At 33.7% G+C, this 16,240-nt stretch overlaps 3 protein-coding genes across 5 annotated transcripts; 1 reads left to right on the top strand and 2 right to left on the bottom strand.

Annotated features, from left to right (window-relative positions):
* Positions 1-951: 951 nt before the first annotated feature.
* Positions 952-2,623, top strand: LOC130721222 (uncharacterized). 2 transcript variants are annotated; one of them, XM_057571983.1, is made up of 2 exons: positions 952-1,170; positions 1,535-2,623. In XM_057571983.1, the coding sequence occupies exons 1-2, from the start codon at positions 1,127-1,129 to the stop codon at positions 2,043-2,045; spliced, it is 555 nt and encodes a 184-aa protein (XP_057427966.1). In that variant the 5' UTR covers positions 952-1,126; the 3' UTR covers positions 2,046-2,623. The 2 variants fall into 2 exon arrangements, with proteins under 2 accessions (XP_057427966.1, XP_057427965.1); XM_057571982.1 differs by having other exon boundaries at positions 1,407-2,623.
* A 2,115-nt stretch (positions 2,624-4,738) lies between these two features.
* Positions 4,739-8,031, bottom strand: LOC130720623 (protein PHR1-LIKE 2-like). 2 transcript variants are annotated; one of them, XM_057571292.1, is made up of 6 exons: positions 7,615-8,031; positions 6,299-6,375; positions 6,148-6,202; positions 5,808-5,877; positions 5,633-5,702; positions 4,739-5,373 (listed from the first exon to the last, which is right to left on the bottom strand). In XM_057571292.1, the coding sequence occupies exons 1-6, from the start codon at positions 7,802-7,804 to the stop codon at positions 4,912-4,914; spliced, it is 924 nt and encodes a 307-aa protein (XP_057427275.1). In that variant the 5' UTR covers positions 7,805-8,031; the 3' UTR covers positions 4,739-4,911. The 2 variants fall into 2 exon arrangements, with proteins under 2 accessions (XP_057427275.1, XP_057427276.1); XM_057571293.1 differs by having other exon boundaries at positions 7,608-7,805.
* A 4,152-nt stretch (positions 8,032-12,183) lies between these two features.
* On the bottom strand, positions 12,184-14,981 carry LOC130718825 (uncharacterized). Its single transcript, XM_057569453.1, has 3 exons — positions 14,726-14,981; positions 13,241-13,570; positions 12,184-12,827 (listed from the first exon to the last, which is right to left on the bottom strand). Exons 2-3 carry the CDS (start codon positions 13,568-13,570, stop codon positions 12,522-12,524), a joined length of 636 nt encoding a protein of 211 aa, XP_057425436.1. The 5' UTR covers positions 14,726-14,981; the 3' UTR covers positions 12,184-12,521.
* Between the last annotated feature and the right edge of the window lie 1,259 nt (positions 14,982-16,240).

The raw sequence follows: 16,240 nt of genomic DNA, 5'->3' as shown, positions 1-16,240 counted from the left end.
AAAATAATTTAAAAGACTAAAACCTTTGCGTTTTTTTTTTCAAGTACCATTTTAGATTTATTTGTACAAGTTAGGGACCAAAAACATATTTAATCCTAAATAAATTAATAAATAAAATATAAAAAATTCAATCAATTTATCTTAAATGTGATTGGTCCACCTAGATAATGGGTTATTTAACCCAAATTTCACCATGAGTCATTTAGCAATCCCAAACACGAAGCCCAAACTAGAGAAGAGCCCAAGTTTCCAGGCCTATATGTTTGCTACTAAGTTACGCTTGGTATTAACTCATGTCTCTTGATCTAGTTCATCATCCATAAAGAGTTTCGTTCACTTTTTTACCTCAAAATGAGTGTTAATATTCATTTGCACCGGTGACAGCAGATATCCAAAGATAGTCTAAGTGAGTGTCGGCAAACCAAATAGATTTTCACGTTGGGAGAGAAATGAAGCTACTTTAATAGTAGCTTTTGGGGGGGGGGGGGGGAGAGAGATTGTGAGAGGTTTAATTGGTGATCCAAACACGCCATGAGAAGCAAATGCAGGATAAGGATTCTAGCAAGTAGTAAATGCAGAGTAAGCACCGCACATTTTCTTAAAACAAATTATTCATAGCATTTAGACTGTTGACTAACAATTTTGTATTCACCTAGGTAGTTAATTAAAACGCCCCAACTCTTTCCTACAAATGGAACTACTACTAGTTACTTTTCAATTTTCATTGACATACATGCTCAAATTTACTTTGAGTTTCACATGTACACACGTGCCATCCGCCGCTACCTAAAAAGGCTTAATATGAAGAGGATTAGGTTCCAAGTTGGACTCTTGAAATGAAACCACATTCCCTCTTCATACCCTCCACCGAATTTTTAGTCCTTGTAGACATGCATAGTGCCTATTTGTATATATAAAAGCTACATGCACTTACCATTTGGCCTTTGTGCTTTAATTTTTTTTGGCCTTTTCTATCCTTTTTTCAACTCCATGCCCCCCTGAAATAAAGTTAAGAGGAAGCAAGCATAAAAGGAAAGTAGGCACTGCAATATTTCTGACTTAAGGATCCAACACAGATATTCTGCCTCCCTCATCTCTGAGTGAGACCACTGCAACAAAATGGAATATGAATGTAGCCCTCTTAGCTGGGAGTTCTATCACCAAGAAGAGGTGTGACATGTCTACTTTGCTAAATTTCTCTGTCCATGTTTAGAAAATTTTCTTATTCTAATTTTAGAATCAATTCTGGGGAGAAGCTTCTATGAATAACTTTTGAGAAACATAATTGATTCTGAGAATACAGAAGTTTATCCAAACATGTTATTTGTGAAATCTTTTTTTTTAAATTGCTAGCTTTTATGGGCATTTGCTTAGTTAGTATTTTTGTTTCATTCTTGAACAAGCAGGGGTTAGAGGATTTGAGGCATTCTCTTCTGTACACAACCTTAGAGCTAGAGGCAACTATTATGTCAGCTAAGGAGGAGATTAGCAGAAGAGAATGTGAGTTAATCCATGCCAATGATCTTTTAAGCAGGGTCATCAAAGAGAGAGATGAAGCTCAAGCAAAATGCCAGAAGCTAATGCTGGAAAAACTAGACCTCCAACAAGAACTTCAACAGAAGCAGCATCAACATCAAATTCAAAGGGATACTACATCACAAAGTGAAGATGAGTTACAAGGTGGATTCTCTGAGAAGCATTCTGCATCAGCTGGTGGTTCTGATTCTGAAGAAAACAGCATCATCATGCCTTCAACTCCACTGGAAGCAGTGCTGGAATTAGCAGGAAAGAAGCCATTGCCTGAGAAAGGGAAGCTCTTGAAGGCAGTGGTGGAAGCAGGACCATTGCTGCAGACACTTCTCCTGGCAGGACCACTCCCTCAGTGGCAGCATCCACCGCCACAACTCAATTCCATTGAGATTCCTCCAGTGACCATTTCTTCTCCAACAGAGTCTAGCAAGACTCTCTCTTTCAGCAAGAAGAGGGACCTTGTTCTCTCTTCAGGCTCTGACACCCCTGATTCAAAGTGTAGAAAGGTCATTTAGCACTCACCAACACCAGGGTTTTAAATTGTGATTGCAGTCGCGGTTGCAAGGACTTCAAAACCCCTTACAGTCGCGATTGCAGGTCGCAAATTAAAACCCTGTTAGCACCTTCCCCCGCTTCCCGTCATTTCCTACTACCACACCCATCTTTTTTCATGATGTTTCATCTGCAAGGCAAATCAAGATGAAACAAGTGGAAAGTGTGCATCATCTCAACTTAATTTGTCCCCAATTCAACCAACCCTGACCTACTTTTTTCATGCTGGAAAAGAGGTTCAATTGTTTAGCATTTTATGTTTCCCTAATCTTTTCTAATTATGTATATATAAGGTTAAATGAGGTTGAATTCTGACAAATTTGTTGGGAAATGAGTAACCTCATCTAAGTTTATGACACAATTTTGTACTTTGGTAGACAGGGGGTGGTGTAACCAAGCTTCAAATGGCTTAGGTTTAGATTTTAGTTGAAGGCTATTGTTGTTGTGCTTGTGTTATTTTCTAAGTTGTTGATTTCTCTGCTTAGTAGAATAATGGTTCTTGAAAATGCGCAGGACCAGCAAGCAATCATATATCTTCCAACAAATTTTCTTTCCTATGAAGCAGGCATTATTTAATATTCAATCATGTTAGATAGATATACGGCCCTCCACAACATACTTCTAACATATATAATTGTCATGGTTACAAATCTGCATAGTTTAAAATAAATCATGACAGTTTTTAGGAGTTGCAGTGACCGCTACAAAAGTTGGGCATTTTATTATTGGAGGTTAAAATGAGGTTATAAATCTCGCTAAACATTTTTTTCCCATTTTGTGTTTACCGGTTGTCCAAATCCGCCGCTAAACATGTATGTCTACTCGTATCGTGAAAACACAAAGTTCACATATCACTAATATTTAATATTTGTGCATGTGATTAAAGGGCGTCAAATCAAACTCCTCATGATGAAAAATGCATGTTTGGCAAAATAAGTACATATTAATAAATGATGTTTTGCACACAAGTTTTGAGAATATAATTTTCTAGGACGATTAGTGTAAGCTTTAAGAATAACTTATTCCTATTTTCTGATGGGTAAAAAAAATCTTATTCCAACATAAATAAAACACATAGATTTGCCTTTCCTAAAGTGATATATTCACCAAAGAAAAAATAGTAAGAGTATAAGTTTTATGATCGACCCGTGTAAAGCTAATTTACATTGTTTTTTATCTCAGCCATTAATTTTCAATACATAATTATTATTTGGTTTTTCTTAATAGAATTATGGTTAAAGGTTAACTTTGTCCCAAAAGTTAGTTTAGAGGCGAGAGTTGATTTTTTATTTATAAAGATTTATTTAATTATAGCTCTCTAGAACGTCTTATTTAAAATCTCTTAAGCTAGAATATTCAAATTCGATAGGTCCATGAAATAAGTTACCGCCCAATAGAATTTGTTTTACATGGGAGGCTTTGCTCAAGTGGGCACCTCCAAACCACTCAGTGAATGCAAATTAGTCAAATAAAAATCACAAGAATGAATGAGGTTTTGGGACAATATTTTTCAAGTATCATGGATTGCACATGCAACAAGAACAAGATTAGCCTGAATGGCCCCGCTTATTCCATAAACTACACAACATGTAACCAATATGGAATTCCATGTAGGCTCGTTTGAAAGCATAGTTGTGATGCAATTCTCAATAAGAAAATTATTTAAAAATCATCCAAATCATAAGTATAGAATATTGTAAACACAAACATCTAACTAACTTAAAATCTAATAAATTAAGATTAATTAAACACAATATAATTGTTAATGACCTACGCCTAAGGTTTACACTTTACCTAAGCAGTTAATGGTGCATTCATTGGACTTTGGAGTACTTCATACTGATTCCTACAACCAATAACTATTTAAAAAAATGCTAAGATTCACTTCAATACTCTTTCTAATGCTCTCTCGTTGATTGATTGAAATTCATATTGATCTTACTTAAAATGTGGCTCCCACAACTAATTTAGTTGGACTCACATGACCACATAAATTTCAACCAATAAATGAAAGTGTTTAAAGAAAAATGTTGGAATCAGTATCGCCAGCACTCCTCATCCATTTACCAGTCTCTAACCATCATGGATTAATTTTTATGCGAACCCAATAGATTTACCCACTTTCATCCTTGAACTTGATAAAGCAAAAGAAGGACATGCTTGAAAGGGTACATAATTCATACTATAACGTTACATGAATTTTGATAAAATAATGACAACAAGATGATTGAATGAACTTAAAAACAATCAGCTATCAATGGGAAAAAGAGAAATTTTGATCTCAAAAGGTGGAAGTAGTGAGTAGACTAGCAATATGTAAGATTCTTGGAGTCAATACAAAACCATGGCAATCTAACTATTATTAGCAAATGCATACACTTACTCATACTAATGTCTTACTAAGCTTGCGTAAAACCCAAATTATATATCTAGCTGCACTAGTGTAAGGTGCTACTCAACCTTGCCCTTGCAGTCTTCTAATAGCAAGAAATTGATGCAAATCAAACAAGCTCACTAAGAAAAAAAAATAGTATCAAACAATAATACAATAATTTCTAAAAAATAATCACAATGGTCAATAATTGGAAAATCATCTATATAAAGCATATTAGTGCCTGATTAAGGAACTAGTAAAAACAAAGGCAATGAGAGTCAATGTGTCAACACCAACTTTTTATAATGCTCTAAGTTAAGCCAAGTAGTATTTTACATTTACAGAATTAGACAAGTTGATTCCAGCTCTGTTCCCACTAACATCTTAGACAAGAACAGATAATAATCTCAGTACTTAATCCTACAAACTAAGAATGGAGAATAATGTACTCCTACCTACATGCCATACCTAGTTATTCCTTGAGGATTGACTTGGGCTAAATGGAACCCCTGAGTTCTCATGTTGGTTTCACTCCAGATCAAAGGCACTACCATAGAGTCCAAGCTCAGCATTCTCTTCTTCGTTCCACCAGGGGACCCTTCTAGCGCCAACCCTCTAAGACTCTCGAGTGATGTTAGGCAACTTTCAGTAGAATAGTCAACTCCCTGAGGCTGAAGGATATGCGGCACTTCTGAAACATGCATTCCACCTACCATGGAACCCGGTAGGGAGCAAAAGCCGAGGGAGTCAACTAAGGAACTAGTTGGTGCTCGATTTTCCAGTCCTTGAAGTTTCTGGCTGTCACTGTCTAAAATTGTATTGCCGATAAATTGATCAGCCAACATTTTACACGCTCTCTCAACCATAGCCATATATCTCTGTTCTGCATCCTGGCGAATTTGTAAGTGCTTCTCAGCCTGTAGTACCATAATTCTTATAGTAAGCGTTAGGGTGCTTTTATAGGACATAAGACAATTTCTTTGACAAAACATTAAATGAAAGAATGAAAATCTCGGTTATTATTTAATGACATATACCAACAAACTACAATGAAAAAACAAAAAGCATCTAATCATCCGCATGCAACTATGAACATAGACATAGTCTACTTTGAATATCAATGGTAAAAAATTAATACCAAAACAATATAATACACCAAGTGAAAATTTTTTTTACCTCCACAAGCAAATGTAGTTTACTTTGCACTTCCATTTGTGCCCTTAATGCCTCCTTGACTTCATGACCCCTATAGATGACATTGCAACTCTCAGTTTGGTAATCAACAATCATTCAGAGTCTCAGAGATTGAGGGAGGACAAAATTGTTTCTTGAAAAATCATAAAACTCTTACTCGTTTGCATCAGAAGCTGGTAACATTGGAGATGAGTTATCAGTTCCAGGGCTTTCCAGAGGATATGAAGCTGAAATTCATTTCATAATTTTTTCAATGAGTTAAAGTTTAGACTAAAACCAAAAGTTTATATTATAAACAGTTACTCATGTGCAATTTTGGCCTTACTTAATACAGACAGAGGATCCAGATTTAACCTTTCTCGAGCAAAAGAATAGAGATGAACAAGTGACTACTATAATGAAAATGATACTGATACATCATTGGAAAGTTTTGATGTTATAAAGTTCAGATGCAGGTACATGTTTCGAAGGTACAGACTGCAGAGAGACGAACATACCATCTTTGCCTCCGTCGTCAGAATCTTTTCCTGATTGCTTACCAAGCCTGTACTTCTGCAATGGTATAAAACAGGAAAATATCAACAACAAAAAATTCAATTAACCAACAATTCTATAATTGAGTGTTACAACAATGATATGCAAGTGAACCTGAAGATGACTCTTTAAGTGATAGAGTGTCAAGCCCTTGACATTCATTGTCCTCATAATTGCTTTTGGTGTGGCTTCTGCAAATAATTTTAATAATATAATTGTGAGAAGGAGACCAATAAAGCCACCGTTAGAAGAGTTTATAAGATAAAGGATAGCCCAATAGTCCCAATAATTAGAGGTAGAGTTAGATATCGCCGCAATAATAATGATATCAGTCATTTTTCTAAGAGTTTCCTAAATATTATGACAAAGCTCCACTAGAAAGTAAGAAAAGAATAAGTGTAACTAAATTTCTTGGCTTTTCTAGTTTCTAGTTCGTTTTCAAAAGAATTTCCTACAAAATATACACAAATCATACAATAACCCCACTATGAAGCGAGGAAAAAAATGCTGCTCAATTTTCTAAATTTTGGCTTTTCAACTTATTTACTGTCTTTATAGTTCCTTCAAACTGCTACAGTTCAAGGTTGAAGTTTATACCACCTTTAAAAAAATGAAATAACCATCATTGAGTCGAAACTCAGAAGCCAAACCAATAGTAAACTAAAAAAATAATAATAAAGAAAAAAAGGAGGATTAAATCCCCATGACCTTTAGAAAAATTCTAGAGGCACACACATTAAGAACTTTTCTCCCAAAATTGAACTAGACAAGGTTGAAACTTTTCTCCCACAATTGAATTTGACAAGGTTGAGGTACCAATTACTAAAAGCTTACTCCTCCCCTCATTCCTGTATCATGGCATCATGCTAAAATTGGCATTTTTCAACCCTTGGTTAGTTCAGTTTCCTTTCCAGAAGAACATCGCATTACAAAACGCCTCATAACATAAGTAAAGGGAAAATATGCATACACTGCAATAGAGACCGAGGCCGAACTAGTATGGTGACAAACTACAAGAAAGATGCAAAGCAACAGAAGAACATGAAAATTGAAGACACAAGCAGAGATCTTCATACTAAGCTTAATACCCTAGCTTCTTTCAAGCTAAATTAACCCCACCGGCAATCCAGCCAAAGCTGCAATTCCCAACAAATTTGACAACAATTCAATAAAAGACCCTCCTTACAAACAAGAACTAAAACTACTATAGGAATCCCAACAGCACAGAATGACAGAACCATTTCCCTATCAGTATCAAGCTAGCAAGGCAAACATAAACAAACACATTTCACCAAAATGAGTGCATCACAACCAAAACCACTACATGATACACTTTTTTCCACCAAGAAAACACAATTGAACACACACACAAGTATCAAATTTGAATGAATCAGTCTAGAAAGTAATGGCACAAGACACAAACCACTTACTACTGGGACCCCCAAGCTGAGTGACAGCATCAACAAACCGTTCATGAAGGTCAGTAGTCCAACGAAGGCGAGGTTTCGGATCAGAAGTCAGAACAAGACACGGGTCTCCCAGGTGAGTGTGGTTCACACCACCCTGCATGTCTTCCTGCACCATAGCTCCTTCATGAGGACTAATCAACCTAGAAAACATCCTCGTACTTACTTGGTATGGTCGTGAAACACAGAAAACCCAAGAACCAAAGCAAAGCAAAGAAGAAAAAGTTGGTTATGGCAGAAATGGAAGGAGATGGAGATGACCCATTTGGTGAAAGAGGAAGAGGAAGAGAAAGTGGGGCAAATGAGGAAATGGGTATGTGAAAAGCACAAGACTTGAAGGAAGGAAGAGAGGGACAGAGCTTGCAAATGGAGCTGGCACTGTCACGCTTTACTGTGATTTTGTCACTTTCTGCTGCTCTCACTTTTTTTTTAATTTAAAAATAAATAAAATAAAATAAAAAATGAAAAATCAGTGGCATTGATTTGCCACTCTATGTTTTCCCTCCAATCATTTTCTAGGGACCTAGGCTGCTAGTGTTGTCACTTGGAAGTTGGAATAGTATAATTTGGAATCTAAAACCAGTCAATATTAAACTCAAGTCTTCTCTCTCTCTCTCTTTTTTGTTGTTGTGTCAACTCAAGCCTTCTTCTCTCAATGGGACCTGGGTATGTCATGTATAGGATGGTAGGTAATGAGGAATGATGATTTAAGGTCAATAGTTTACTAGTTAAGTACTTATTGTTTGTGTTTAGTGTAAAATAAGTTTCCAGAAAATTCAATTTAATTGCAATTCATAAGATACAACAAAACTAGCAAACATGTAATTGAGTCAAATGATATATAGATATTGAAATAAAGTGGAGAAGAATTGATGACTTACCACAATCATAATATATGCGATTTATTGTGGAGAAATTGATCAAATAAGTTACAATCGTTAAAAGATTTTTTTCTAAAATATATTAAGCCCCAACACATAATTACAAAAGAAGCATAAGTCATCATTTCCATGACTTATTGATCTAAGGAAATGAGACAATACAACAACCATGAGCAAGAGATCAAAAGAAACTAATCAAAATAGAAAAATGAACGGATGATGAAACAATAAGCGGGATAGTAGAAATTGATATGATGAACAAGTAAAACTAGTTGATTAAGATGTAGGAGAAGATACACACTTAGGGCCCGTTTGGTGGTCAGGATAGGATATGATATGATATGATATGATATGTGAACATGATATCAACAGGATAGGATAAGAGCAGGATAGACTCTTATCATATCCTGTGTTTGAGGTGCACATGATAAGGACAGGATATGATAAGGAAAAATGTATCAGATTTATATTTGAATAAAAAATACATTTAAAATTGATCATTCTATTAAATTTAATTTCTTTACATTTTCATGAATGAGTATATTTTATTATAAATTAAATTAATTTAAATTTTAATAATTAGCCTATTTTATTGTTTTGAAGATACCCTATATTTCAAATAAAATTATGCAGTTAACCGATTGGTTTTCACTTAGTTGTGAGACGTGATAATTAACAATAAAAGTTAACTTAATTAAGAATATTATTATTTCAAAAGTACTTTATATTTGAATTATAAATTATTATATAAGTAGATAAGTAGTTTTAAATAATAGGAGATGAAAATAAAAAATTAATCTTTTACTATTAAAAAAATCAATATTTATAATCAATGTTTTTCACTTAGTTGTGACACGTGATAAACAATAAAAATTAACTAAATTAAAAATATTATTATTTTAAAAATACTTTATATTTAAATTTTTATATAAGTAGATAAATAATTTTTAAATAATAGGAGATGAAAATATTAAATTAGTCTATTATTATTAATAAATCAATATTTGTAAGTGAGTAGTCTATTTTACTATTTATGAATAATAATTTTATTTATTTTTTATTTTAGTTAAATTAATATTTTTATATTTATTAATTAATATTATTATAAATTATAAATTATATAATAATAAAATAAATTAATTTGGAGTTAGGATACTGAAAGAAAATATATAACTGGTATCCTATCCTGCTCTATCCTAGCTCCCCCCTCAGGATAACTTTTACACATGACTGACAGGATAGGATATGAGACATGATAGTGTTATCATATCCTGCTGGCGCAACAAACAACAGATAACAACAGGATATGATTATTATCCTGTCTTATCCTATCCTGTCCTGGTCATCAAACGGGCCCTTAAACCTAGTAAGCCACAACACCACAACTATATGAGGGATTGGGTGGAGAGTGAAACAAATCTCTTTGCTGGTGGCACTAAGGAAAAGTTCAAAAAAAAAAACCCTATTAATGTGTTTTTGAGGGACAAGAAGTAGACAGGAAATTTAAAAAGGAATGTTGGACTTTTTTTTTGACAAAATTTGGTGGGCTTTCGTTGGAAGCCATGACACAATGTTGTTGAGATTATGTGTTTAAAGATTCACTTATATTAATCAAGTTCATATAGCCAAATTAGTCTTTTACATAGATTATGTACAATAATAATAAAATTATTGACAAGAGGATTTACGATAATGACCAGTCAACAAAATTAAGGCATCAAATTGTATAAAAAAAAAATTAATATCTACGAACAAATATAAGTGTCAACAATTTTTTTCATATTTAAATATATATATATATATAATAATAGATGTAAATAATTTTTTTAAAAAGACTATTAATAAAAATAATAATAAAATTAGTAAACTATCAAGAATAAGATGCTATGTAATGCCCCATAAACTTCAAAAAGTTAAATTTCCTTTTTATACAATGTCATGAGTTTCTATATTAAAGTAAATCAAATTCATATTATTATTTTTAATTAGTTTGATATTTAATTTATATGTACTAATAAGATAAAAATATAAACTAGATGCAAATAATTAGGGCCTGTTTGGTTTGAGGAAACATTTTCTGTTTTCATTTCCCATTTCCATTTTTTGAAAATGATTTTCATTTCCAATTTTTCAACATTTAGAAAACGTGTTTGGTTTAATTTGGTATTTTCCATTTTTTGAAAATGAAAATAATGAAAATGTGTTTGATTGAACTGTTTTCAATTTATGAAATAATTTTGAGTAAAATACACTCACCAAGGTTTGACATAATTAATAATATATTTTATATCTAATTCTTTTATTTTCAAATATAAAAAATGGTATATGTTTGTTATATAACTATTATAACAAAAATATTTATTATTCAAGCGTTGAATCCGGCTGTCACAACAAGTTGCAAGTAAGAGAAATATATTATAAATATTATAAGTATCATTGGTCTTAAAAATAAAAATTATACAATTCTACCTAAGATCTATTGAAATTTTCCCACATTTGATCTGCAATAGTTTCCCGAACATGAGCCATTTCAGCGGCTTGATTAGCATCAACATTGACTCCTTGTTGGTCTACCTGTAAACCTTGTGCATCCATAATTAAGTCTTCTTGAGCATATTGGTCAAAAAGATTATCTCTAGCGTATTGCATTCTAATAAAATTGTGTACTGTGCAACAAGCAATAGGGATTAGTCTTTGTCTTCGAACGGGATAATTTGGCATTAACTTCAAAATTGGAAACCTTGCTTTCAATACTCCAAAGCATCTTTCGATAATATTTCTCAATGAAGAATGTCGATAGTTGAATAATTCTTGTTTTCGTTGTGGTCTTACCCCATCACGAAAATCTCGCATGTGATACCTTTGCCTCCGAAATGGGGCAAGATAGCCAGACACATTTGGAAATCCAGAGTCAACAAGATAAAATTGATCTGTAAAAAATAGAGCATCTATTGAATAACAAAAATATGTTGGTAAAATTCATTATTAAAACTAAAAATTACCTCCTTCTGGCTTTGGAAAATTGTTTTCAGGAGTCAAAGCATCTAAAAACACTCACACTCTTGCGTCATTTGCTGTCCCTTCCCAACCACAATAAACAAATGTGAATAGCATGTCAAAATCACATACTGCCAGAACATTTTGTGTTATCAAGACCTTAGAACAATTCTAAACCATTTGCTTATTGTATGCAATGAGTGTTGAAAGCGGTCGGCAACGAGTCGATGACGCAAGTTATGACACACTATGATCAAGAACATTGCAACTGCTTCTTGCAGGCTCACCTTTTTTCCATCTCTCAAGTTTCCAACATCTCTCAAAGTTTCGCAAAAATTCAGAAACACGGTCTTCTTCATTCTAAAATTATCATAGCATGTAGTTTCATTACCAAGCAAAAATTCTAGAGTATACATCCTTCCAGTCAACTTGGAATTTCTGCATGGTGTTTTACTAATAAAACTCTGCTGGTATTCCATGACCAATGAAGCAATAATAATATCTCCAAAGTCATCCAAATAAGAGTCAGTGCTACTTTCACTTGAACAATCCATAGATTTATCTATAGACATTTTAACCTGCTCAATTAAATAATAATATTAATTATTATCAATAATATGAAAACATTCATATACTAAAAAATAATGTCAACCCATTAAACGCATATCATAGCAATTCAATACTAACAAGGAAACAAAACAAGAAAATCCGATCTTCAATCTCATAAACAAAATAACATAAAATTAGAATCAATTAAATGATACTACTCAAGAGATGCTAGCCAATCCATTTTCCTAATTGAAGACATTGCTATAAACATTTTTCTCAAATCCTTATTTGTAAACTTCTCCACGGCAATGCTGAAAACTTTTGGGGAAATACCATCCATGGAATCTAATAATTTAATGCATGCGTCTGCAGAAGAATCAACTTCATTTTTATATCTATCTGCCCTTGCATCCATTGCGTTAGACCATTTGGTCACTGCTGATTCTAACACATCCAGCCTTGAATTTTTTGCTTCCTTACGACGACCTTCACTAGAAGTCCCAGTGACTTTTCTCCTTTTACTAACTTCTTGCAGATCCTCTCCATAACATCAATAACTTTAGAATCAATATGAACACCTTTTGAGAGAAAGTCTTCCTCTATTTCTCTCTCTTCATCGGAGTTTGGTGGCTCTTGAGTAGAAGCTTGACTTAACTTTCCAGTTGTTGTACTAGAATTAAATATCTCACCAAGGATATAATAGTCATGCTCAAATCCATGTTTCTTAAACTGCTTGTAGAATTTTCCTTTCTGAAAAAAAAAGAACAATGATTATATTTCCCAACATGTGTACTCTTGTCCAAATACATAAGAAAAGCAGTAGTAGTTGAGATTATAATTACATGCTCACTTGTTAAAAGAAATAACTACTAAAACAAGTCCATATACATATATTAACTATATACTACTAAATCCAATGATAAGTTTTTACTAAAATTGTACATATACTTGCAGTATATACCACAACTACAAGTCCATATCATTTTTATTTTATAATTAACAAAATTTCATTCGGTTCAAGATAATTGTGTAGCCTACTAGCCTATGCATATATATATATATTACAATACAAGAGCAAATTCTTTTTCCTTTTTTAAGAAATTCATCTCTGATTTGTCTTCACAATAAAGCAATGATAATGATATTCTATAAGTTAAACTTACCTTGTACATCTCTTCCCATACTTCTTCAGGAGAATTCACTTTGTTAGCCTCAGGATCCCATGTAACTCCTGTGCGAGATATCAAAGTTGAAAATTCACGATGTTGAAGGCGTAGCCGACTAAACTTTCCCTTCAGCCTTTCTACACCATCAGGTAGGGGTGCTCCACTTGTCTTTTGCAACTCAATGTTTATTTCTTCCCATATTGTTTTCTTAAATGTAGACCCTTGCAGCTGCCCTTTTTTCACTCGATCATAAATAATATCAATGAATATCTTTGTGTTTTGGGTTGTCCATTCCATGCTCTCCCCCTTCTCAGTTTTTCCTCCCATCTTATGCAAATAATCTCATATTAAGCAAGTAAACTATTAAAGGGCACAAGAGACTCTTACAAGGCAAGTAAAAAAAACAGACCCTGCAGAGCACAATTAAAAGAACACAAGAGACAATATATATGGATGCCATAACATTCAGATTATTGGTACAACAACTGGAAAAAGTTAATAACCAAATGCAGCCACTAGCTTCAATCCCCAACAAAACAAAAGAAAAGGTAATACATCACACCCCTACTAGTCCCAAAACCAAAAGCCCCACCAAATTTACCATGGTGGAGGCATTCCCAAAAACTGAAAAAGAACCAGCACCTATTATTGGAAAGCCAACTACAAGCAACCAAGATGCAAGCATTCCTACATCAAAGTTGTTCCTACTACAAGTAAACCTTTTTTTTTTTGGTAAGCCAAAGTTTAATTACTGCAAATACTATGAGTATTTTAAGCCATGTACAAAGCAAAAACAAGAAAGAAGGAAGAATACTAAAGCTACTTCTATCTAGTACTGGTACTGTACAAAGGAAACATAACACCATACCAAAAACAATTCAAATCCCCTACTAATTTAAAAATAGCAGCCACGGGCCCTTACAGAAACAGGAAAAATATGCAACCAGCCAAGTCTCCACATAAAGCCACTAGGTTCTATGGCAAACCCAAGGTTTCAATTGCCTCAGCATCACGTGTTTTTGCATAGCACATATGACATGTATTACTATGAAAAAATATATGTCCAGTTGGTTAATCTGTGGATTCTGTGTTGTATGTTAATTGTTGAAGACACCCTAATATCAGCAGTCAAAGTGGAGCAATTTGCCTGGACATCTTAAAAGACCAGTGGAGCCCAGCATAAAACGCAAACCAGCCAAGGAATAGAGTTCAGAATCAACCAAAAAACATGGGTTTTACAGATTTTGAAGGCAGTATAGAGGGTTTAAACATGGATTGAAACACCAAACCGAAAAAACTAGCTCCAAAATCAACCAAAACCCATCAAGTGAAGCACCCAAAATAGAGTAACCAAGAAATAAGGTTCATATCAGATGGCACCCAAAAAAGACATAAAATAGGGTTCACAGTGCAACATGGTGAGAACCCAGTTTCACGTTTCAAAAATTCAAAAAAGAGAAGACAAAAGAGAAGGAGAAGAACCTTGGTTGTGGGATGAAGGAGGTAGCAGAGAAGAACTTGCAGAGGTTAGGGCCGGCACACACTTTCTTCCTTCAGAACGAAAAGAAAAGAAAGAAACCAATTTCATTATAATTACAACCCTGCCACCGCGTGTTTTCATCATTTCGTTTCCGTTTTCATTGAAAATGTGAAAACGACTTTTTTTTATTTTCAAAAGTTGACCCATTTTCGGAAATATTTTCTCTGAAAATATTTTCAAATTTTTAATCAAACACGTTTTCACAACTATTTTCTGTTTTCTTTGAAAATGAAAACAGAAAATGGCCAAACCAAACAGGCCCTTAAATTTTCAAAGTATAAAAAATAAAAAGTTAAATATAAAATTAATGGATGGTTGGTTCAAGTGGTACATGTTTAATTTTCTTTAGGTAAGTCTTCGGTTCGAGTATTGTTAATGGAAAAAACCTCCGTCAAAAGACTTAGCCCCACCATAATGTGGATGTTCCGGCTCGAACAATGTTACATATGAAGAAAGTTACTTGTAAGAAAAAAGAGCTAAATATGAGAAAACTTGTAATTAGGTGATTAAGTTAGATTAGGTTGAAAAAATAAATATGAGAACCAAACTATTTGCAAAATTAAGGATAAAATGAATTAGTTAACCAAACAAATATGAACCCATTAAATTAGTTTAATTTGGATCATTAGATTCATTGGGCAACAGATGAATACTTATACTTTTGATTTAACGTGCGAATATATTGATTCTTCATTGGTGCATTAGGATAATTGTTTTCTCGTTTGCTTAAGTAGTCTTCCTTAATTATTTGCTACTACATCTATTTCACAAACTCATGATATAATGATGGAAGTTTTTTTGGTGTCACCTCCAAAGTGGTGAAAATACTAAAATACCCTTGATGAAAAAATACTCACTTCAATTTCCCACTCCCCCACCACTTGTCAACCTCTCTCCTCCTTCCTCATTCTACCCTCATCCACACCATCCATGCGTACCCATACTAATCTCCACTAGTCACCCCCCCTCTTCTATGTCGGTCTTCGTCGTACCCATTGGAATCTTCAGAATCTCTATTGCTCTCAATTGACCAGCTTGGTATTCCTAACTTGCTCTGTTGACATCGTCGTTCCACTCGCAGGTGAGCTTGTCGTCATTTACTGCCATTTATATTCGGCAAGTAAACACATGCGTCACGTTCGCACTTTAATTTTTTTTTTTATATGCAAATGTTAGTTGTTAGAAATGTTAGTAAATTAATCCCTCATCCGGGTTCGAACCCGGGACCCTTCACCCCACTCAACCCTTATGTCCCTAGTTCTTACCACTTGAGCTATCATTCGGGGACGTTCGCACTTTAAAGTGCGACAATACCAGACTTTAAATTGCGTAACAGACGCACTTTGAAAGGGCAAACGAAAAATATATTAAGCCTTTTTCTTTTCTTTTCAGATTTTACGAATTTAAGAGTTTTTTATTTTAAAGGTGCGAATTTAAGAATAATATGTATAGATATG

This window comes from Lotus japonicus, chromosome 5 (genome assembly GCF_012489685.1).
Source record: "Lotus japonicus ecotype B-129 chromosome 5, LjGifu_v1.2".
NCBI classification, from domain to species: domain Eukaryota; kingdom Viridiplantae; phylum Streptophyta; class Magnoliopsida; order Fabales; family Fabaceae; genus Lotus; species Lotus japonicus.
This window is presented reverse-complemented; position numbering and strand designations above follow the sequence as displayed.